We start from the raw sequence: 21,025 nt of genomic DNA, 5'->3' as shown, positions 1-21,025 counted from the left end.
GGTGGCAGGGGGGAGGAAATTGTCTAAGGTGGATCAGGGGTGCTTTTCGGAAGGGGCAAGTAGCGTGAAAAAGTGTTGTGCAAGACGTGATAGACAGTTCGACTACTTGTCAACTTGAGGTTATTCAAAATTGAGATGAGGAAGTCGAAAAGCGTGTTTGACTTCTCAGAAATATCATTCAGGTTAAGGTTGGGATTGAAAAAACTGATCAACAATTCCCCTTACACACACACACACACACACACACACACACACACACACACACACACCTCCCTGCCATTCCCTCACAAACTCCCCTTTATCCCTCCCTTGCCTCTACTTATTCCGTACTTCCTTATTTGCTTCACATTTTGCCTCCCCTACACATGTCAATCATCACAGCACGCTGATCAGTTTTCAATCAAATCACAGTTTGTGATAGGCAGTTCTCCTGTTCATTAACAAGGGTCAATTCAACTAAGGTTGAAAGAAGAGTCCCACCTTCCAGTATTTAATGCTTTTATAGCTAGTTCATGAAAATACATTCATAATCCAGCTTAAAGTCTAACTATGTAGTTAATATGTTTCAAGCAAGTTTTAATTGCTGTTGTAATAGCTAAGGCATTACATTTATTAAGCTCTATTATGCCAAAAAAATGTTGTAATTATGCCTTTTTTAGTGGCACTATAATAAATAATTACTATACACAGATACTTAGTGACACTAATGTCTGTAGATCCATCCACCAAAATGCTGTAAGTGCTATCACCAATGTCCTTTCGAAGATCATTTGCAAAATATGGTCAGAAAATATTCTTGATAATACTGCTATGCTTAGTCCTGTGTAAAAGTAAATTTTTACCAGTCCTGAATCCCTTAAATTTAGTTTTACTTAGAGTTCCTAAGTGATCACAAGATAAGATAGATGTATGACAGCACACAAATAATGGTTTCACTACATTTTTCTAATGTTAAAAAACTCAGACTCATCCAATTTTGGCTGGATTACGACTGCATTGGCAGCCTGTGTATGTTTTTTTTGTCTCTGCATACCAAGTTACTACTGAACGCCTTTGTAGGATCCACTCAGATTCCATTAATCCATTCACGAGAAATCTTCTCTTTCAACCACTCTGATCTAAACTTCTGTACATATTTCTGTTTAACTTTCCCCATTTCACACACTAATACACACATGCTATAAAGACACTATTAAAGCGGGACGAGTATTTATGACCACCACATACACGTACTTTCAACCGCTCTCAAGCAGGAACCGCTGAACTACTATTACTATGATGCACTGAAGTGATCCTTCTTCGTTATCTTAAAGGAAATCCCGTACCTATCGGCTCTGCCAATAGTTTAGGTACAGAGAGGACAATATCTACACCAGGAGGCCCAGCTCTGGTCGTACGACCAGTACTACTGAGCGCAATGATTGCTTTCTCAAATTGCAAGATCTTCGTGATCAACACATAACAGCTCTGGAGGCCAGAAATCGTTTGCAGCAAGTACGGGGCATGAACATCAATAAAAGGACAGTAAGGAGGAAGTTGTATGAAACAGATTTGAAGTCCAAGAAGCCTGCTACAAGACCTCTGCTTACATGTGAGCACTGTGCCTCTCGGATGGAATTCACCAACGCCCATCATAACTGGACTGTGGAGCATTGGAGCTCATTGCTGTTTACGGATGATTCCAGATTCTATTTGAGGGCACCGGGTGGAAGGGAGAGAGTATGGAGAAGGTCTGATGAACATTGTTCACCTCGTACTTTCTCTGCAAGGACACTGTTCAGTGGAGGCTCTGTGATGGTCTGGGCTGGGATTACCACTAGTGTGTGCACGGAGCTTGTGTTCACCGAGAATGGAAGTCTGGCAGCCCACCGATACATCGAGGAGATTTGAGTGGATCACATGGTGCCTTTTGCACCTGTCATCAGTGAAAACTTTATCCTGATGCTTGAAAAACCTGAAGAAAAAGACAAAAATAGTGAAAAATTAATGAAATTGTTTCCCTCACCAGTAGTAACTCGCTGGGGTTCCTGGATGGTGTTAGTTCTCTGTATAGAAGAATATTTGGTTGATATTGTTTGTTATTTCAAAGTGTTGGTGTGTAATTTGGATTAAGCAGGACTTTCATATTTTTGTGACCTAAGTTTTGGAGTCTCTACAGTGTAAAGCAACATTTACCAAAGAACACTGTACTTCTGTTGTGGATCTCATCACCATTTTACAGGGAATATCCTATCCATTAGGTCATAAAATGTACCCTAAGCTCAATGGACTTTATATGAAAAACGACCCTGCAGCTAAATTGTTTAGAGCCACTGCAGAACTTTTCTACCTACCATCTCTTCAGTAACATTGTTGACAACAGCCTGCTAGGTAAAGTTAAAGACATTCTTGTGCTAGATAGTGTTTCAAAAACAGACTTTTAAGAGGTTTTTCAAGCTCTTCAAAATATTGCAAGAGAATCTGCCAGAGAAAAACCTGAATGTGACTCTGTGAACAGTGTTCTTATAGGCTTGTTTGAATTTCACAACAGTTTTTCTTCAATGTCCCTGTAATTTCGATGTTTTTCAGTTTCAAGTGTTGACAGTGAGAGAGGATTTTTATTTACAAAGACATTTTACCAGATCAAAGGGTTCCGTTGTCATGTTCAAGTGCAGAAATTATTCTCAGTCTTTTTATTGCTGAGAAAGAGTAGGTAATAATTACCAGATAATGCTTCAAACCATTTTTGTGTTATGGTAGGTGTTAAGGTTTCTATATGAATTCCAAAACAAATGTCACTTATTATATTTTGTTTCCATAATAATTAAACAAACATGTTAGTTTAATATAGTTATTTTAAAAGTTTGTTTTTTGCAGAGTATGAAATATTCACAAAATTCACAGGATATTCTCTGAAATCAGTATACATATTATAAGCACCAAAATCAGAGTAAATAATCACCATAAAATCACACCCCTTCCAGACATCTAGTGCAAAACATTCTAATATTGGAGTTCTTGGAAACTCAACTACATGGGAAAAGTTATGGAAAAAAGGCAGAAAAGGTTATGATTTTAAGTGGTAATGAAAATGAAGTATTCTTTGATGAAGAGGTACCAACTATACATCAAAAAGCAATGCAGTATATAGACATACTGGAATATTATGCTTTTACACTTGATCAGACAGAACTGAAACAAATGGAATGATATTTCCAGTCATGTGAGGGAATAATCTCAGAATAAAACTGAATTCCTGTCAATGTAATGTTACGTGTAGTACATACGTTAGAAAAGGCAAGGAATTCTACCATGCAACCGATTTCTATTCTTTTTTTATTATTTTTATTTATTTTTTTACAAGCGAATGGACCACTAAGGATCATGCTACAACATTTTTTTTCCCTTTGTGCCGAGTTTTCTCTGTGTCCAATACTCCTTCATGCGTTCGCTGGCCTGCTTCCATTATTCATCTGTCCAGGCTCTTCCAGTCTTCTTAGTTCTTCCTGCAGCTTGAACACCTTCCAAATTCTTCACTGTGTTCCTAAACGTATTCCTTTCTAACAGCTGGACTTCTGAGATGCTTAACCTTTCCATATCCTTTTTCGTTTCCTTAATGCTGTAGTGGCCTTTATTCTCCCAAAGTAATCAAATATCTGTTTGGTAAGTGTTGTTGTTATTATTATAAAATCATCATCATCATCATCATCATTTGTTGGAATCAACAATCTGATCATCTGATAATGTTCATCTTGCTGAACTTGTCACCACCTGCCCGTGTTTTGAGCGCTTATGCCCCCCCCCGCTCCAGATACTGGAATGCTGGACTTCTAACAGAAGAATGCATATCTCAATCTGGTAGTGCACTTTCAACACAGTTTCCCTGTATTTTCTACCCGTGTGAGCATGCTTGTTCTGTAGAGTGAGTGTTGTTGAGCTGTACTTGTTATTCCTCAGTTTTTTAGTGAATATGAGAGGGAAGAAACATAAAACTCCACTCCTTGATGAAAATGTTTAACTCATAAAAGCAAATGGAAATCAGATGCAGTCAGTAAAATCTCTTCCAAGTATTAGTTCATTGTGAAAAAACACAGGCCTATGATACACTCAAGAGAAAGGAAGAAGGTGGAAAAAAAAATTATTAAAATGGTTGCAGCTATACAGTAAAACCTGTCTAAACTGGAATTGCTAGGGACCAGAAAATAATTCTGTTTTATGCAAGATTAACCAATAATTTAACCTTACTGGGGTCCTATTTCAATCTATGAATCTACCAAACAGAATTTAGAGAATTTTCTTTGAAATGAACAAATTTTACACAGCATGTAAGTACAGTATTGTTCTACTGTATAAGCTTTAAGTTTTATAATGTTCTGCACTAGATGTCTGGAAGTAATCCCACTTATTCTGAGTGATCATTAGTAGGGATGTGATTTTATGGCAATTATATTTCATACTCATTTTAAAAGTTTGTTTTTTGCAGAGTATGCCACAGTTTACCAAAATGGATCCCTCAAATTTAGATACAGCATGATATATTTTCTTTTCCCTCTCAGGGCATGTACATGGTACTGGTATGACTGCTACAGGCCCTACCTAACCCTTTGAAAACAATTAAAAGGTGGGAACTGCATCAAGTGTATCTGCCTCAAATAAAACATGCACAATTATTTGGAACAAACTATCTATATTCCAACATGACATTAACCATGGAGATACACTTCATCAGACTTTTGTATCAAAATAAATAACTCTTAAAAATAAACAAACGAAAGGCTGGAAAGTTTCTCTTAACATATTAACATATAAACACAAATCTAAAGTTGAAATAAATACATAGGAAATCAGGCACCATAATCTACACTACCATTTGTAGTACTCATACATCATCATCATCTTCATTTTCATTTCCCCTTGTCCAGCTCCTGCCAGGTGAGGGTGTTGATGGTAGTTATCCACCATTGCCTCTTCTTCCACCACTCCTCTTCAGTAATATTGTATTCCAGTCCAGTCTTCTTTTTCTTATACTGTTCTTGACAGAGTCTATCCATCTTGCTCTAGGCCTCCCTCTTGCCTTCTTTCCTTCTATCTTAGCCTCTGACACTTGTTTTGGTATCCTTCCTTCTTCCTTCCTCTTAACATGTCCAAACCATCTCAATTTATTCTTCTCAAACCTATCACTCAGTTTTTCTACCTCTATCTCGTTTTTGACCTCACCATTTCTTACTCTGTCTTTCCTGGTCTTCCCTACCATACTCCTCAAGAAATTCCTCTCACTGGACTGAATTTTACTCTCATTTTTTACTGTCAGTGTCCAAATTTCTGATGCATTTGTTAATAATGGGGTATAGTACATCTTGTACATTATCCTTCTACATTTCGTAGGAACTTAGCTGTTCCACACCAGGTTCCTTACATTCTGGTAGAACGTACTGTATTTCCCGCTTGTATCCTTCTGCTGATCTCCGTATCCAACCTTGCATCTTGCATTATTTCACTTCCCAAATATTTGAAGTATTCAACTACCTCAGGGTTTTATCCCCTGATACTAACGATACTGATCACGTTCATCTTGCTGAACTTGTCACAACCTACCCGTGTTTTGAGCGTTTATCCCCCCCCCCCCCCCCCGATACTGAAATGCTGGACTTCTAACAGAAGAATGCATATCTCAACCTGGTAGTGCACTTTCAACACAGTTGCCCTGTATTTTCTACCTGTGTGAGCATGCTTGTTCTGTAGAGTGAGTGGTGTTGAGCTGCACTTGTTATTCTTCAGTTTTTTAGTGAATATGAGAGGGAAGAAACATAAAACTCCACTCCTTGATGAAAATGTTTAACTCATAAAAGCAAATGGAAATCAGATACAGTCAGTAAAATCTTTTCCAAGTGTTAGTTCATTGTGAAAAAGCACAGGTCTATGTAACACTCAAGAGAAAGGAAGAAGGTGGAAAAAAATATTAAAGTGGACCCCTGATACTAACAATACCTTTGCCTTCTATTTCTCCTCTTGTCATCACCACTGTTTTGCTTTCCTCCACACAGATTTTCATAATTTGTCAGTAGTTATTTAAACCCTACAGTTGGATTTGCACTTCTGTCTTGTTGACTCCCCAGATCACTATGCCATCTGCAAACAATAATATTTTCATATGCCCTCCATGTCTTCCCTTTGTTTCCTTTGGAATTTCATCCATAACCATTATAAACCTAAATGAAGGCAATACACTTCCTGTCTTAGTCCAGTTTGTTTTCTAAACCAATCTGTTCTTCCCACTGGGGTCTGGACACAACTGGAACCATTCTTATACGCTGCTTTCACTAGTTCCCTCGATTACCTTCCACATCCTTTTCTTTCCAGGCTTTCCCACACCTTTTCTCTATTAACTTTATCATATACCTTCTCTAGATCAAGGAATACCATCACCAGATCTCTTCCATACTCCCAGTGTTTTTTCATCAGTAGTCCCATGGTAAATATAGGGCCTATCGTTGACCTGCCCTGTCGAAATCCATACTGCTCTTCTTCTAAATTTCTTTCCACCCTTCCTCTTATCCACCTTTCTCTTTCTCTGTCCACCGAGCTCGATAGCTGCATTCGCTTAAGTGCGGCCAGTATCCAGTAATCGGGAGGTAGTGGGTTCGAGCCCCACTGTCGGCAGCCCTGAAGACGGTTTTCTGTGGTTTTCCATTTTCACACCAGGTAAATGCCGGGGCTGTACCTTAATTAAGGCCACGGCCACATCCCTCCAATTCCTAGGCCTTTCATATCCCATAGTCGCCACAAGACCTATCTGTGTCGGTGCGACGTAAAGCAAATAGCTTTCTCTGTCCAATATTTTGGCTGTTTGTGACAACATTGTAATTCCTTGATAATTGTCACATACTTTCCTGTCACCTTTCTTAAATACTGATATTATTACACCTTTACACCAATCATCAGGTACTTGTCCTCCATATACACTTTAGCAGCACATATAACCAATGTAGACCAATAGGTCCTGCTGCCTTTATCATATTTCATCCATCCCTGCTGCTTTTTCTGTTTTCATTTGTTTGTAACAGCCATTTCCACATCTGCCATTGCAATATCACACTCTATTTCTGGATCATCCTCATTTACCATTACACTCTGTTTTTTCCACCTATTCTTTATTTGGTAGGATTGAGTCATCAAAAGACATCCTTATAAGAATGAGTATTCATTCACTTGGACAGCTTAGGATTTCTTGTGAAAAGTTGCATTCTAACGCAGTAATTATGGCATACTTAGATTAATATGGATGATTATTGCTACTTTATATAGGAATATAGATCAGTTGATGTCACATGATGTTTCTCAAATGATTTAAATTGATTCGCGCGAGGTCAGGGAAGTTAATTTTAGACATGACTTTGAGTAATGTGGTCATTTATTTGATTAAAAGCAGATCTTTGCTAATTAAAAAAAAAGTAAACTTATCACTTTTCCAGATGCTTATATTGAGATATGTTAAATAAATATATATCCTGAGATAATCCAACTTTAAATTAATAAACCTTATTTTAACAAAGTGTCCTAAGAACAATTAAGAACAGTGACATGGGCAGAGAATGATATCTACAAACAAGTGTAATACCTTAAAGAAACCATAATTTCCCCATGCTGATTTTGCATATGTTATCAATTTTATCTATGAATGGTGTAATATGACAGAGTATTAGCACATTTCAATTGTGATTAAAAGATGAGAATGAAGACTGTGATCACTAACAGATATTTTAAGTAACCAAATGTTAACTATTCATTTAACTTTGAATTTTGTCATAATTTCATTTTTTTAAAAATAAGATTTCTATTTTTCAATAAATAATAGTTGATATGATTTTACATGAGGTCTCATTTATGATCTTCAGTAATGATGTAAAGCAACTTAGAGTTATGGCAATGAATTTTCAGGTATACATGCAGTCATTCAATGTCGGATGGAGACATCTATCGAGTTAGCTGGTAAATAAAATAGTACTCAACGTATCGGTATTCCCTCTGATCCCACGTAAAACAATTATACCTTATATTCAAGAACCCTGAGAGACTAGTCAGGATTTCTTTTATGTGACCCATCCTGGACACAGGAAGGGCATATTACTGATGAAAAATTTCATGTGAAATAATATCTAAAGCAATGAAGAGCAAGCAAGAAGAATACAAAGAAGAAATTGAAGCTAGAAGGGAATGAAAGTACAGAATAATTAATAGAAAAGGAGGACAGAGGCAGAAAGGAGATTTTATTTTATCTCATTTCTTACACAGTCTCCTTAAAAGTGCTTCGAGTTAGCTATGAAATATTTTACCATTTCATTCTTGAACAAAATACAGTAAATCCTTGATGTCTATGTTCTTATGTATTTATGTCTTCGTTTTTAGTTTCCCACATTCTCCATTACACTCTCACTTATCCTAAACCATTAAAACTTTTTTCAGACCTGGTAGTAAGACACACACAACTCTGCCGGAAAACTTTACTCCAGATATTGTTCCTGAATCAGCAAAAGAAACGTGCCGTAACTGGTTCTATAAAATAGCATCAATTAGAGAACTGGTTCCCCGATTATATGTTGAAATGGCCATCTTGAAATCATACAGTTTCCTTACATCCAGGTATGTATCTTTGAACATTATTTCCATTGTTAATATTATGTTGTTTTGTACTTTGTATCTTTGTCAGAATAATTGAAAGATTTATTTATCTCAGACATTATCATCATCATCATCATCATCATCATCATCATCATCATCATCATCAAATTGTAAAGGCCAAGCCTTCTGGCTGCACCCATGGGTTTCTGTCCTCAGCTAGTTTTTTTAGCTGTGTAAAACAAGACAACCACCAGAATGATTTTGCAGTGACCTTACTCTGCTTCCTATAATGTAGATGACTGTTCCAATAATACTGAAAGGCTTGAATTAAATTTCACTATTGCACTGTTGATGATGAAGTTTACCTTAATTCATCACTAGGTGGTTCACTTTATGTACCTTTATATACAGATCATTTGTTCATCACGTCATACTGTATTTGCTTGGGAGTTCAGTATATCTCCAACAGTGTCATAGACATAAATAAAAAGCTAAAATAAAATAATATTGAAAACAATGAAGAGCAAGGAAGAAGAAGACTAAATTAAAGCAAGAAGGAAATGAAGAAAGTACAGGGTAATTAATAGAAAGGACAGAGGCAGAAAGGAGATTTTATTTTATCTCATTTCTTACAAAGTGTCTTTAAAAGTGCTGCAAGTTACCAATGAAATATTTTACCATTTCATTCTAGAACACAGTACAGTAAATCCTTGATGTCTATGTTCTTATCTAGTTATGTCTTTGTTTTTTGTTTCCCACATTCTCCATTACACACTTAATTATCCTAAACCATTAAAACTTTTTCAGACCTGGTAATAAGACACAACTCTGCCTGAAAACTTTACTCCAGATATGGTTCCTGAGTCAGCAAAAGAAACATTCCTATAAAATAAGTTGCTCTTTTGTGGTCATCCTCTTCCTCTCTTCCTAGTCACTCTTCGCTCAAAGATGTTGCAGAGGAAGTCATAAGATGCCATACAATGCGGCCATTGAACTTCATCTTCCTTCTTGATTTCACTAATGAGGCTTCTTCTCTCTCTTGCTTCTCACAGTACTTCATTATTACTTTTCGTTTCTGTCCAGCTTATATGGTTCATTCTCTTCCATATCTACATTTCTGCGGCTTCTAGCTGGCCTTTTGCGTGTGTGTTCAATGTCTAGCTTTCACTCCCAAAGAGAAGCACGCTCCAAGCAAATATTTTTATGAAGGTCTTCCATGTTTCTATATTTATATGCTTGTATATATTATTCTGGAAACAGATGGAGAGCAGTGGCTTACCATGTATGACCACATGGATAGAGTACACATGAAAGAAAGACAGGAATCCAAAATTTTCGACTGCACCCTTCATTAGTGGAGGAATAATTACAGTAGAGGTCATTGTTGTCAACTAGACGGTGTATGAGGTAAAGGTGATAGGGAGACAGACAAGAAAATGGAGAAAAGGAGCAGTTATCTGATGTTAACTCCTCAGGCGTGACATTGTAAAACTGCATGCTGCACCCACAGCGTGCTTTATTTCTAGCCTACTCCCAATGCCGAGCGTGGTGTCTAATGAATTTCGCTATAATTTTCAAACAGGTGGATGAAAAATTATCAAAGAAACACACAATAACAATAACATATTACACTATAATATAAACATATGCTAACCTGGTTGTCCCTGGACAGCTGGACATCAATACTGACACTTTGTGTGATAGATTTGAAAGCACGGGTCCACACAAAGGCCTAGTTGTCCTGGGCAATTTTTGCAGTGGTACTTGGTGTCCTTTCTCTCCCCCTTCTTTGTGCACACTAGACTTCTGAACAATACCCATCAATATAAGAAGTGCAAGATGCACCCTTATCTCATTGGCATTAGTGGGCGTCCAGTTCAACAGCCGGGATTTTGTCAGTAGTTGGAGGCATAACTGATGTTGCTGCAAGTATTTATCAGCATACACATTGGTTGCACGAACGATTAGATCTATCAAAACATCGTCTACAAACATTTCGTGAAAACCAAGTGGTGTTCCTTCAGCTGGGTTTTTTTTTTTTTCACACGCACGGTCACAATCGAAAGGTATTGGAGAGTTTATGATATCACTGTCACCCCATGTGTTCACATTTCTCGGCGTATTATCATGAATTACATCGTCAGTATCACTATCTTCACTGGACATTATCGCGAACTCATCCTCTAAATCATGTCACACTCTGAATTACTTTCACTGCCACAATTAACCAGTAAATTAATTATTTCTGCATCACAAATCACTCCGCTTGGACCTGCCATGTTTACAAACAAACTTGCGGTCCTTTAGCGCGAAACACGTGTGCAGACCTCTACGAACTGATAAGATGTGCGACATCTCTCGGGAATAATTATTAGCTCTGAGTGTAGCTAAAAGCTGCCTCTTCCTGCCATCTTACGATGAAGCAGATAACTGTTATGAAGTCTACGTAGCTGGCGTTTAAAATGTCAAGGCATACCATTGCGCCGTACACGATGTGACCTTAGCAAACCAGTCGGCGCACCATTGCGCTGCACACGCTAGGAGGAGCTAAGGATGGGTGCTTCCCTAGACATGAGCACCAGTTGATGTCCAAGGGCAAGAGGGTGGGAAGTTGGAGGGTAAATGTTGGAGGGCTTCAACAGTGAAACACCCATCAGATGTGGTTTGATGGTGCCTGGTGTGAATGAGGACAGGAAGATCCTCATGATCTTATATGTTAAGTTGCAGCTGTCCATCTGTTCCTAGACTTATATATTGTACCAGGAACTTTTTTAGCCAGGTACATTATTCTAAAGTTACTTGAATATATTAGAAAAGAATGGTAGTAATATGTGTTCATGTGCTCGTCATCTTATGTGAGCTCTATACGAAGTTCCTCGTGGCAAGTAGGACACATCGAATTTAATTTCAAGTGTTTTATATATGAATATTTTGAGAATTTCATGAGAAGAAATTATAGAATTTACTTTGTTTAATGTACGTAGAAAACACACTCTGAAATCACAAATGATAGTAGAAAGGACTTAAAGATTTTGTTAAAGTGGAATATTAACTTACTTTCAACATGCTTTATTGTTTTACATCAAGAAAATCATGATGGACATAACTGGTTGGAAAAAAAATCACTCACTTGGATAGCAAGATTTTTTAAACGATCAATGCAATTTTTCAATATTTTTGTTATAGAAATTGGAACATATTTTCCAAAAGATATCTTTGATCACTGCAATTCAGTGATATAATAGGGTAGCTTTTCATAGATTGAATAAATGGAAGAAAGTTATGATATCTGTTATTTCGCCTTGCGATCCTTTCTCTCTGTACCCGCTCCTAAGGACCAGGCACCCCTTAGAAAGATCTCATGCTCATTGATACCAATTTTTCCTGGTACAGAGCTGAGAGGAATATATAAATGGCAGCCAACTTAAGGGGCTTAGGAGATATACCATGCTAGCAACAAATGAGTAGCGTCACCCCATGTGTAATAATAAATGAAGGCCAACATAAGAATTTCGAAAGGAGCTGTGCTGGATATTATAGCACGAAAACTAAAAGGATATTGAATACAGTTATACTTACGCTTTACAAGATACCAAACATAATAGCCTATTTTGAAAGACGATATTCTAAGACCTCAAAATAACATGCGAATGTGTTTAGGCAACGCTAGGAGATGCAAGCATTGTCAGATTACGCACAGTCAATTATATCTTTGATCTTCAGACTACATAATTAATTTTCGAGTCCATTATAAACATTTGAATCGTTCGTTGTTGAAAGGCACTATGTCCACATTTTGGACAAATTCGTTTTACAGCGATTTTGCGTTCCAAGAAGCAAGATGCATGTTTTCGTGTTGAAAGGAACCATTTCCTGGCGGCGCTTGTGCCATTACCACAGCCGTCAGGTTAGTTATTCCGTGTTGAAAGGAATTTAGTCCTGCAGTTAGTGCGTTTCAACACGGAATGTCTACCAGCGCCAGACAACCTATACAGAGAGCGCTGGTGTGTCTCGGATGTCAAGATTGGCGCGCTTGTTCCAATTGTTTACATAGATGTTGAATGTTGTCATCGACAATATATCCTACATAGTTGTTGTGCTCTGCATATTATTAATCTTCTTCTTGCTGTGTTCTTAAAGATATTTTCATCATGGACAACAAAGTTGTGGCAGGAAAGAAACGTAAACGCAACGAAGAAAATTATGCCAGGAATAAAGTAAAGCGATCAAGGGTAAACGGTACTGTATATACAAGCTATGCAGGAAAGGCAGTTCCTCAGAAAAGTATTGGACCTCCCTGCAGGTAGGATGGAAATTATCGTTTTTACCTAAATAGTATCTGTTCAACCATTTCACTTCCATAAAAGGGATTCGAACGATTATTGAAACTTAAGTTATGATTACTTAATGGATTACTGACAAAGAATTTACCTAGGTAACTTGTTTGTCTTAGGTGCAAGCGTCACTGCTTCAATATATTGCAAGAAGAAGAGAGGCTGCAGATATTTAGTGCTTTTTACGATTATGAAACCAGAAATGAACAGGATATCACTTACAGAGACTGATTGAATGGCATCCCATTAAACGGCGAAGACCTAGGGCTGTTAATCAAGATGGAGAACGATCAAAAGTGGGACGTGAATCAGCATATACATATTTTGTTCTTAGAAATCAGGAGCGTCTGCAGGTCTGTAGGAATGCATTCATTAGTTTACACGGAGTAACACAGAAGCGTGTATTCAGGATTGCTAAGCTGTTGGCGAAAGGCTAAATTCCAGTGGACAAGGGAGGATTCAATAAGAAGACGCATGCTATATCAAGTGAAATCTGCACTGAAATTTGGCACCACATTCTCAAATTTCCAGTCAAAACTTCTCATTGTGGGGGTAACGAAGTAAACTATTTGGATGCAAGGCTGAACCTTAAAAAAATGCATGATTTATTTTGTGAGGAACATCCTAATCTTGAAGTAAAATATACATTTTATGTTGATTATTTCAATAAGAACTTTGGCTACAGATTTGGTAGACCCCAACTAGACGTGTGCAGTATCTGCGAAGAACTTCAATTCAAAATGAAGTCTCCACACTTATCACAAAATGTTAAATTAGCAGCAGCAAATGAGCTAAATATTCACAAGCGCTTAAGTCACAAATTTTATTCTTCTATGAAATCATGCTCAGAATCCTGCCAGTCTGATGATACAATCTGTGTTGCCTTTGACTACATGCAAAATTTATCTGTACCTCATATACCTGTTCAGGAAATATTCTACCTAAGGTAGCTATGGGTGCATGTATTTACAATAAACAACCTCCAAGACAAATTTCCAAAGTGTACATGTATCATCAGGGGCAGGCCAAAAAAAGGGACCGATGAAGTGTGCACATTCATATTGGACTATCTCACCAATGAACTTAAACCAGGCATGAAGAAACTTCACTTGTATTCGGATGCGTGTCCAGGCCAAAATAGGAATCATTCATTTATTCGTTTCTGCATGGGTTTGGTCGAAGATAAACGATTCGAAGAAATTATTCACCGCTTCCCTATTAGAGGTCATTCCTTCCTGCCTTGCGATAGGGATTTTGGTGTTTTCAAGAAATAAATTAAGCGCTGCGACAGAATCTACACCCCAAAATAATACTGTACAATCATTGCTAACGCAAAAAAGGATGTTACGATAAAAATGATCGAAGGAACTGACATCACTGATGTGGATGCGTGGTGGCCTAAGCATTATAGGAAAACAACTCTAAGTGATGAATCATCAGGGAAGGACGTTCCTAGAAGTGCAAAGGTGATGTTTGCTCCTGTATCGTTTTCCGAGTTCCAGTATTCTGCAGGTCATCCTGGCAGAGTGATTGCTCGTCCCTTCATTGGGAGCATAGTCCATCACACATTCCATTTGTCTCAGCCTGGGCCGAGAAATGGTCCTCTTATGATCAGTTGATGAAGGCCTGTGAGAAAGGATGAGTACCAATCAAATCAACGAAAAAGGATGATCTCAAGAAGGTTCATCGTTATGTCACAACTCCTGAGGCGAGTAAAGCATTCTTTGATGAATTACTAGAATGGCCGTGTCAGTGAAAAAGATTTACCTGTCTTTTATAACAGTATTACTTGTTTTACAAATATGCTTTTGTTCCTCAATATCTGTGACCTGTTTTATTAATAATGGGTTTATATAAACATACCGCATAACAAAATAATAAAAAATTATGTGTGTTTTTTGAAGAAAATAACAGTTATTCCATTTAAGTTACTTTTTATTTTCATGCTTGCATATACATATATTCATTTAGAAAGAAAGGAAATAAACCAAGAACGTAAATGTTATTGCTCGCTTATAGGTTCTGTTCGTTCCATGTTGAAAGGAACTAAGTCCAGTTACGTATTTTGTCAGTAAAAGTGTTAGCAACATACGGAACAATACAATTTTTACTTTATTATAATAGTGTGTGTATGCACTTTCCATTGTACAAACAATTATGTCTCATATTACAATACAAGAGCAGAAAAATAGTTTTTTGTGTTTATCTCAAAACTTTAAAAATTGGACATAGTGCCTTTCAACAACGAGCTATTCATTTGTTACCATGGACAACTTATTAGCAGTAATTTGAAGCTCTTTGCACTAGTGTTAAAAATCAAGATACAAAAATTGATCAATCAAATGCACAATCAAATCAAGGAATTAAATGCCCAACTAAATACAAAAATAGATCAATGAAATTCTGTGGCTGATCAGGCTAACAAGCAACTAAATCAACAGATAAAAACCACTCATAATAAAATGCAAGAGTTAGCTAATACCCTTAACTCAAGTTTCGATGAAGTACAAGCTTCTTTAGAGAAAAGATCAACTGCTAATCTCAAACATAGATTTCGTGAGGCAAACGCTAATATAGAAAAGAGACTCAAGGATTCCAGTGACAAAGTCAAATCCAAGTTAGGAGAAATAAAAACTCAATTCGTAGAGAATCTTGGAACATTGAAGGAATAAATTAAAAGTCAAGTTATTCAATCATTCGGTCAAGATCTCAAGAATGTTCAATCCCTTACTAAGGAATTAAAAGAATTTTGAGCCAAATTCCAAGAGTCTCATGGAAACATTTCGCAGGCTCAAATAGAAATGGCACAAATCCAGGAGAGTCTTAGGGACTCATTCAAATCGGACGTAAGCAAAATGCTGAGGTGGGACTTATGAAATCCACACAAGCCAAAATGGACAAGCGTTTCTCGAATCAAATGGATAGCACACACACATAACTCACAGCCTTCTGTAAGGATGTTCAAGCTTTAAAAACTGATTTAAAATTTGAAATTAAAACTCTTGATAACATATTTCAGATAAACATAGAAACCCTTGCTGAAGAAGTCTCTTCGATTAAGTTAAGAGAAAGCTCATCATTTATCTCCAGTCCAGGTACATATAGAGATTTAGCCAATACCACGGCACTCATGGAAATCCAAGACGACAAACCAACTAAGTTCTTGGGTAGAGATGAGTATACTGTTAGGGAATTCCTTTAGAATGTTGAGGATTTCTTCCAAGAAAATCGTATAGGACAAGATAGGCAATTACGCACAGTATCCAAATTGCTGGAAGGCAGGGCATTATCTTGGTTCATAGCTTTTAAGAACAATTTCAAGACCTATGATGATTTTAAAAAGGCCTTTGACACACAGCATCTCGTGAAAATGCAGTGGTATTCACGGAAGTACAACACATCAGTGAATACATCCCTGTACTCAGATTATTGTTTGATGCAATTGAAGAAGATGCAATATCTAGATCCTCCACTACAGGTCCCAGAACTTATCCAAATAATGACACTTCAGTTTCCATCCCATATACAGGAAATATTAGTAGTAGCGAACATCTAAACTCGTGAACATTTGGATGCCATTTTAAGACGACTAGACACGGCTAATACGCAGTCAACTCCAAAGAGTACAAAACTTAAGGGATATCCAGTAATTCAGCCGAGGTGAAAACTATGGATCAAGAGACAACACCACCGAGGGAAAACATTGTAAATAATTCACGTACTCCTCCCAGGTTTAGGAAATTCCAAAGACGACCAGACCAGCGACAGCCTACCTACAGAACGAGACCACCGTGGAGAAAACCGAGATGACTTCCGAAGAAGCCAGAAGTGCTCGGAGGGAAGACCTTGAAAATAGATAGAAATAAACTAGAGAATATATTCGAGACAGGAACAGAGCTAACGAGGACCTAGGAGACACATCATTAGAGCACCAAAAGCATGTGAGAATTCTAGAAGAGACTAACCAAGACCTCAGATCGGCTGGCGCAATAAAAAAAGCTCAGACCAACTAAATTGGAGATTGCCTGAAAACAAAGAAGGGGGCGGTCATCAAGTTATTTGTTTTACAGAAGTACAGTACTGGCACATCGATGATTCTGAATTATTATTTGAGGATGAATTTCAGGATAGGCCTATAGTTAAGAGTCATATCTATACGAGTCGGAAACCTTAATGTGATGACTTTGGTTGACTGCGGTGCCCAAGCTTCGCTTATTTTGGACAAACTCATAGACTCTTTGGGGAAAGACACTGTCTTACTAATGCCTGTAGTTCAACTAAAGGTTTGAGGTGTGGTACCTGATTGCATTAAGTGTAAACTACAAGCATTTATAGAATTTTATATAAATAGAAGACTTTTCGAACATATCTTTCTTGTCATTGCACGTCTCAATTTCAGTGTTATATGATCAGGTATAAGGCAACTATAAATTATGTATTGAATCTTGTCAGCTTAAGCAACGCTGAGACTGTAGAATTGCAGCTGGTGGATCGTTATGATGCGGAAATTCATGAAGAGGGAACCCCTGTTGAAGAACCCGGTAGCGACATGGATAAGCCCACTGAATGCGAGGATGTGCTAGCCACAGTAAAGCTATTAAAAATGGGAAACCATGGAATGGATGAGGAAATGTCTGTATTTGATGAATGTTCCATTGTCGGCGCTTCTTTATTAGGATCTGTAACCAGTGCAATTGAAAAACCAGAACTCGAAGCAAAGCTTGATTCGGCTAGGCAAGAAGTTTTAAATTATACCCCATTGTAATTAATAAACGTAGGTCTCCGTGGCTCATTGTATTAACATAAAGAAATAAATGAACTGGATTAAAGCCACTATATATATTTAATAATAATAATAATAATAATAATAATAATAATAATAATAATAATAAGAAAGCCAAGCTTTCAGTCAAATTGCATTGGCCTTCATCAGGGTGTGTGAAGTTTTGCCTCTGACAGTGAGAAAAGAAATTCTCCGAAGGAACATGGAAGTCATTCCCATACTATCCACGACGTACCCCACTAACTGGACTCAAGGATTGTGGCGCTGTCCTGTGGTGGTTGGGAGGGAAGTTACTAATCCACTGCCCTCTGTCGACAGTTTGAGTGCGTCCCGCTGTGCCATGGTAGTGTTATGCATGTATTTCTGCAGTACAGGTCTCCATGTATTTGATAACTTGAAGCCGACTTCCCTGTTGATGTTATTTGGGCACAGCTCTATCTCTATGGCTTCCCTCACAAGACGAGCATAGAAGTCTTTTACAGGCACAATGACCTTTGCCTGGTCAAAGAGGATTTCATGGTCTGTACTGTAGAAATGTTCTGCTATGGCAGACTGGCTTACAGCATTCTCCGTGGAGGATAAAAGAGTGACGTTCTTTACCGACCTGATGTGCTCTTTTACCTTGGTGCTAACAAGCCTTATTGTCATGCCAACATATGAACAAGCACAACCACATGGAATTTCATATACGACCGGTGTTTCAAGATGTGGTTTTTCTTTGACTGGTCAAAACAGGGATTTGAGCTTCCGGTCTGCGGTGAAAACTGGAACTATATTGTACTTCTTAAGAATGCGCCGTATTCTGTCAGTTATACCTGCCACATAAGGAAGGAATACTTTTTTCTTTTTGCTGTAGTCCTGGTTGGTACTATTCATGTTAGGCTCCTTGATCTTCACAGCTCGTGTTATATCTCCTGATATATAGCCGTTTTTCTTCATGGATGTTGTCAGTTCTCTCAATGCACTCGAGCGGTTATCATCGTCTGCAACATTACTCACCCTAGTATATAACGTTCTAAGGAGAGCTGCTTTTGGGGGGGGGGGGGTGATGTGAAGACTTACGAAGGTATCTTTCAGAATGTGTAGGTTTCTTGTACATTGCATGGCCTAGTGTACCATCGTTCTTCTTGTATACTAACACATCAAGAAAAGGTCATTTACCTTCATTTTCTACTTCCATTATGAACTTGATGTTACTGTTAATGGAATTTAGGTGCTCCAAAAATTCATTTAATATTTCCCTTCCATATGGCCAGACCGAAAATTTGTCATCCACATAACTGTAGAAGCACTTAGGTTTCAATGGCACTGTTGTTAATGCAGTAGACTCAAAGTGTTCCATAAAAATATTAGCAGCCACTGGTGACAAAGGCTTTATTATTATCAAATAAATATATATATAGTGGCTTTAATCCAGTTCATTTATTTCTTTATGTTTATACCCCAATGTCTTTGTTGAGAAACCAGGGAAAATTCAAGGTTTCGAGTATCACCTCAACGTTAATGATAGTTCTCCTTATAAACGGAAAGCATATCCAGTTCCTGAGAAATATCGAGACAAGGCAAGAGCATTGATTAGCCAGATAAGGAACCTTAAGAAATATGTTCTGCAATAAGGGTAGACAATTAAGAAAATCCTTCGAATTTTCTTAATTCAGAGAAGGAGGAATATGTACCAGGAACTGTTTTAGCCAGGTACATTATTCTAAAGTTATTAGAATATTTGGAAAAGGACGACAGTAGTATGTGTTCATGTGCTCGACATCTTATGTGAGTTCGATATGAAGTTCCTCGTGGCAAGCAGGACACGTCACAAGGAATGAACCTGCGGGTGATGTCAATGCCACACGTTGTATGCCTTTCTCTTGAATGTACGAGAACAAAGAATTTACTAACTTTTTAACCGATGAAGATACAGAAATGTGACATACCTCATGGTGTAGCTAGTATTCTGAAGGCAAACATATGTCAATCTCAGCAAATTCCATCAAGGTGTTCAAGATATATCAAGTGAGAAAGAAACCACAGATCAGTATTGATTGATTGATTGATTGAATGCTGTTGGAGGACTTCATTAAGACAAGTTCCAAATTTTAAGTATTTGAAAACTTAAACATAATTTAAACAATATTTATATATTTCTAAATATTTTCAAATGTGATTTGTTAGAATCTGATGTTCTTTCAAGAGAAAACATGTTATTCTATTTTAATTTGTTTATTTTTCAGGTATGCTTCTATTATCATATGATCTCCTTTTCATGTAGTTTTTAAATTTATTTATTCAGAAATTAGTGTCCACAGACTGAAAAACCTAAAGATTCATATTAACTTCAGTCAAAACTGAAAAAGAAAAAAGCTTCAATTATCACCCAAAAAAATTATATTAAATCATACAGTTTATCGTAGTGAGTTTATGGGCCCAGTAGCTATTAGAAGGTGCATCAGGCATGTCACGAGCTGACTGACAATTGTGTGTGCATGGAAAACAGCTGTTACGAGCATTAGCCCAGGACATTATCAGATAGCACAAGCCTAGAAGGGTTGATTTTGAAGAGGAGAGAGTCTACAAACTCTGTTTTAGGTATTTGAGGAAAAGTATCACATAAATGCCAGTTGCTGGGAAGTAACTGGGTTGCACTTCAGAGCACAAGGATCTATCACAAAATTTTCATTTAATTTCTTCCTTCATTTAGTAGTCCTGTTTTGTTTTTAAAATGTTTTTTTTTTTCTTTGCTATTTGCTTTATGTCGCACCGACACAGATATGTCTTATGGCGACGATGGGATAGGAAAGGCCTAGGAAGTGGAAGGAAGCGGCCGTGGCCTTAATTAAGGTACAATCCCGACATTTGCCTGGTATGAAAATGGGAAACCACGGAAAACCATCTTCAGGGCTGCCGACAGTGGGGCTCGAACCCACTATCTCCTGATTACTGGATACTGGCCGCACGTAAGCGACTGCAGCTATCGAGCTCGGTAAAAATATATTTGTTTAGATGTTTTATGTAATTGATAGTGAATCACCATTTATATGGTATATGCCAAAAAATTTATTATTTCATCAGGGATAGCTGTACAATGGGAATTTCAGAATTATAAAATATATAAACTCATTTTATCCCATAAATAGCGTGAAAATTTGATTGGCATTAACTTTGTTACTATCACTTTTATGCCGTTACCATATGGTACCCCTTGTTCTAGGGCAGCTATTCCTTGTGAATTTTCTCCCTCTCTTCTCTCTTCCATCCATGGTGAGAGAAATGTGCAGCACATGTACGTTTGCTTAAGTATTCTTTAAATATAAGT

General features: G+C 37.4%; 1 protein-coding gene across 6 annotated transcripts in view; it reads left to right on the top strand.

Annotated features, from left to right (window-relative positions):
* LOC136858352 (VPS35 endosomal protein-sorting factor-like) overlaps window positions 1–21,025 on the top strand; it is a 326,083-nt gene that overhangs the window by 131,264 nt on the left and 173,794 nt on the right. For all 6 annotated transcript variants that reach the window (XM_067137830.2, XM_068225497.1, XM_067137825.2 and 3 more), the window contains one exon: window positions 8,443–8,619. In XM_067137830.2, coding sequence (XP_066993931.2) covers window positions 8,443–8,619 — 177 coding nt within the window. The remainder of the gene's footprint in view (window positions 1–8,442; window positions 8,620–21,025) is intronic.

Source organism: Anabrus simplex, chromosome 1 (assembly GCF_040414725.1).
Source record: "Anabrus simplex isolate iqAnaSimp1 chromosome 1, ASM4041472v1, whole genome shotgun sequence".
Classification (NCBI taxonomy): Eukaryota; Metazoa; Arthropoda; class Insecta; order Orthoptera; family Tettigoniidae; genus Anabrus; species Anabrus simplex.
This window is presented reverse-complemented; position numbering and strand designations above follow the sequence as displayed.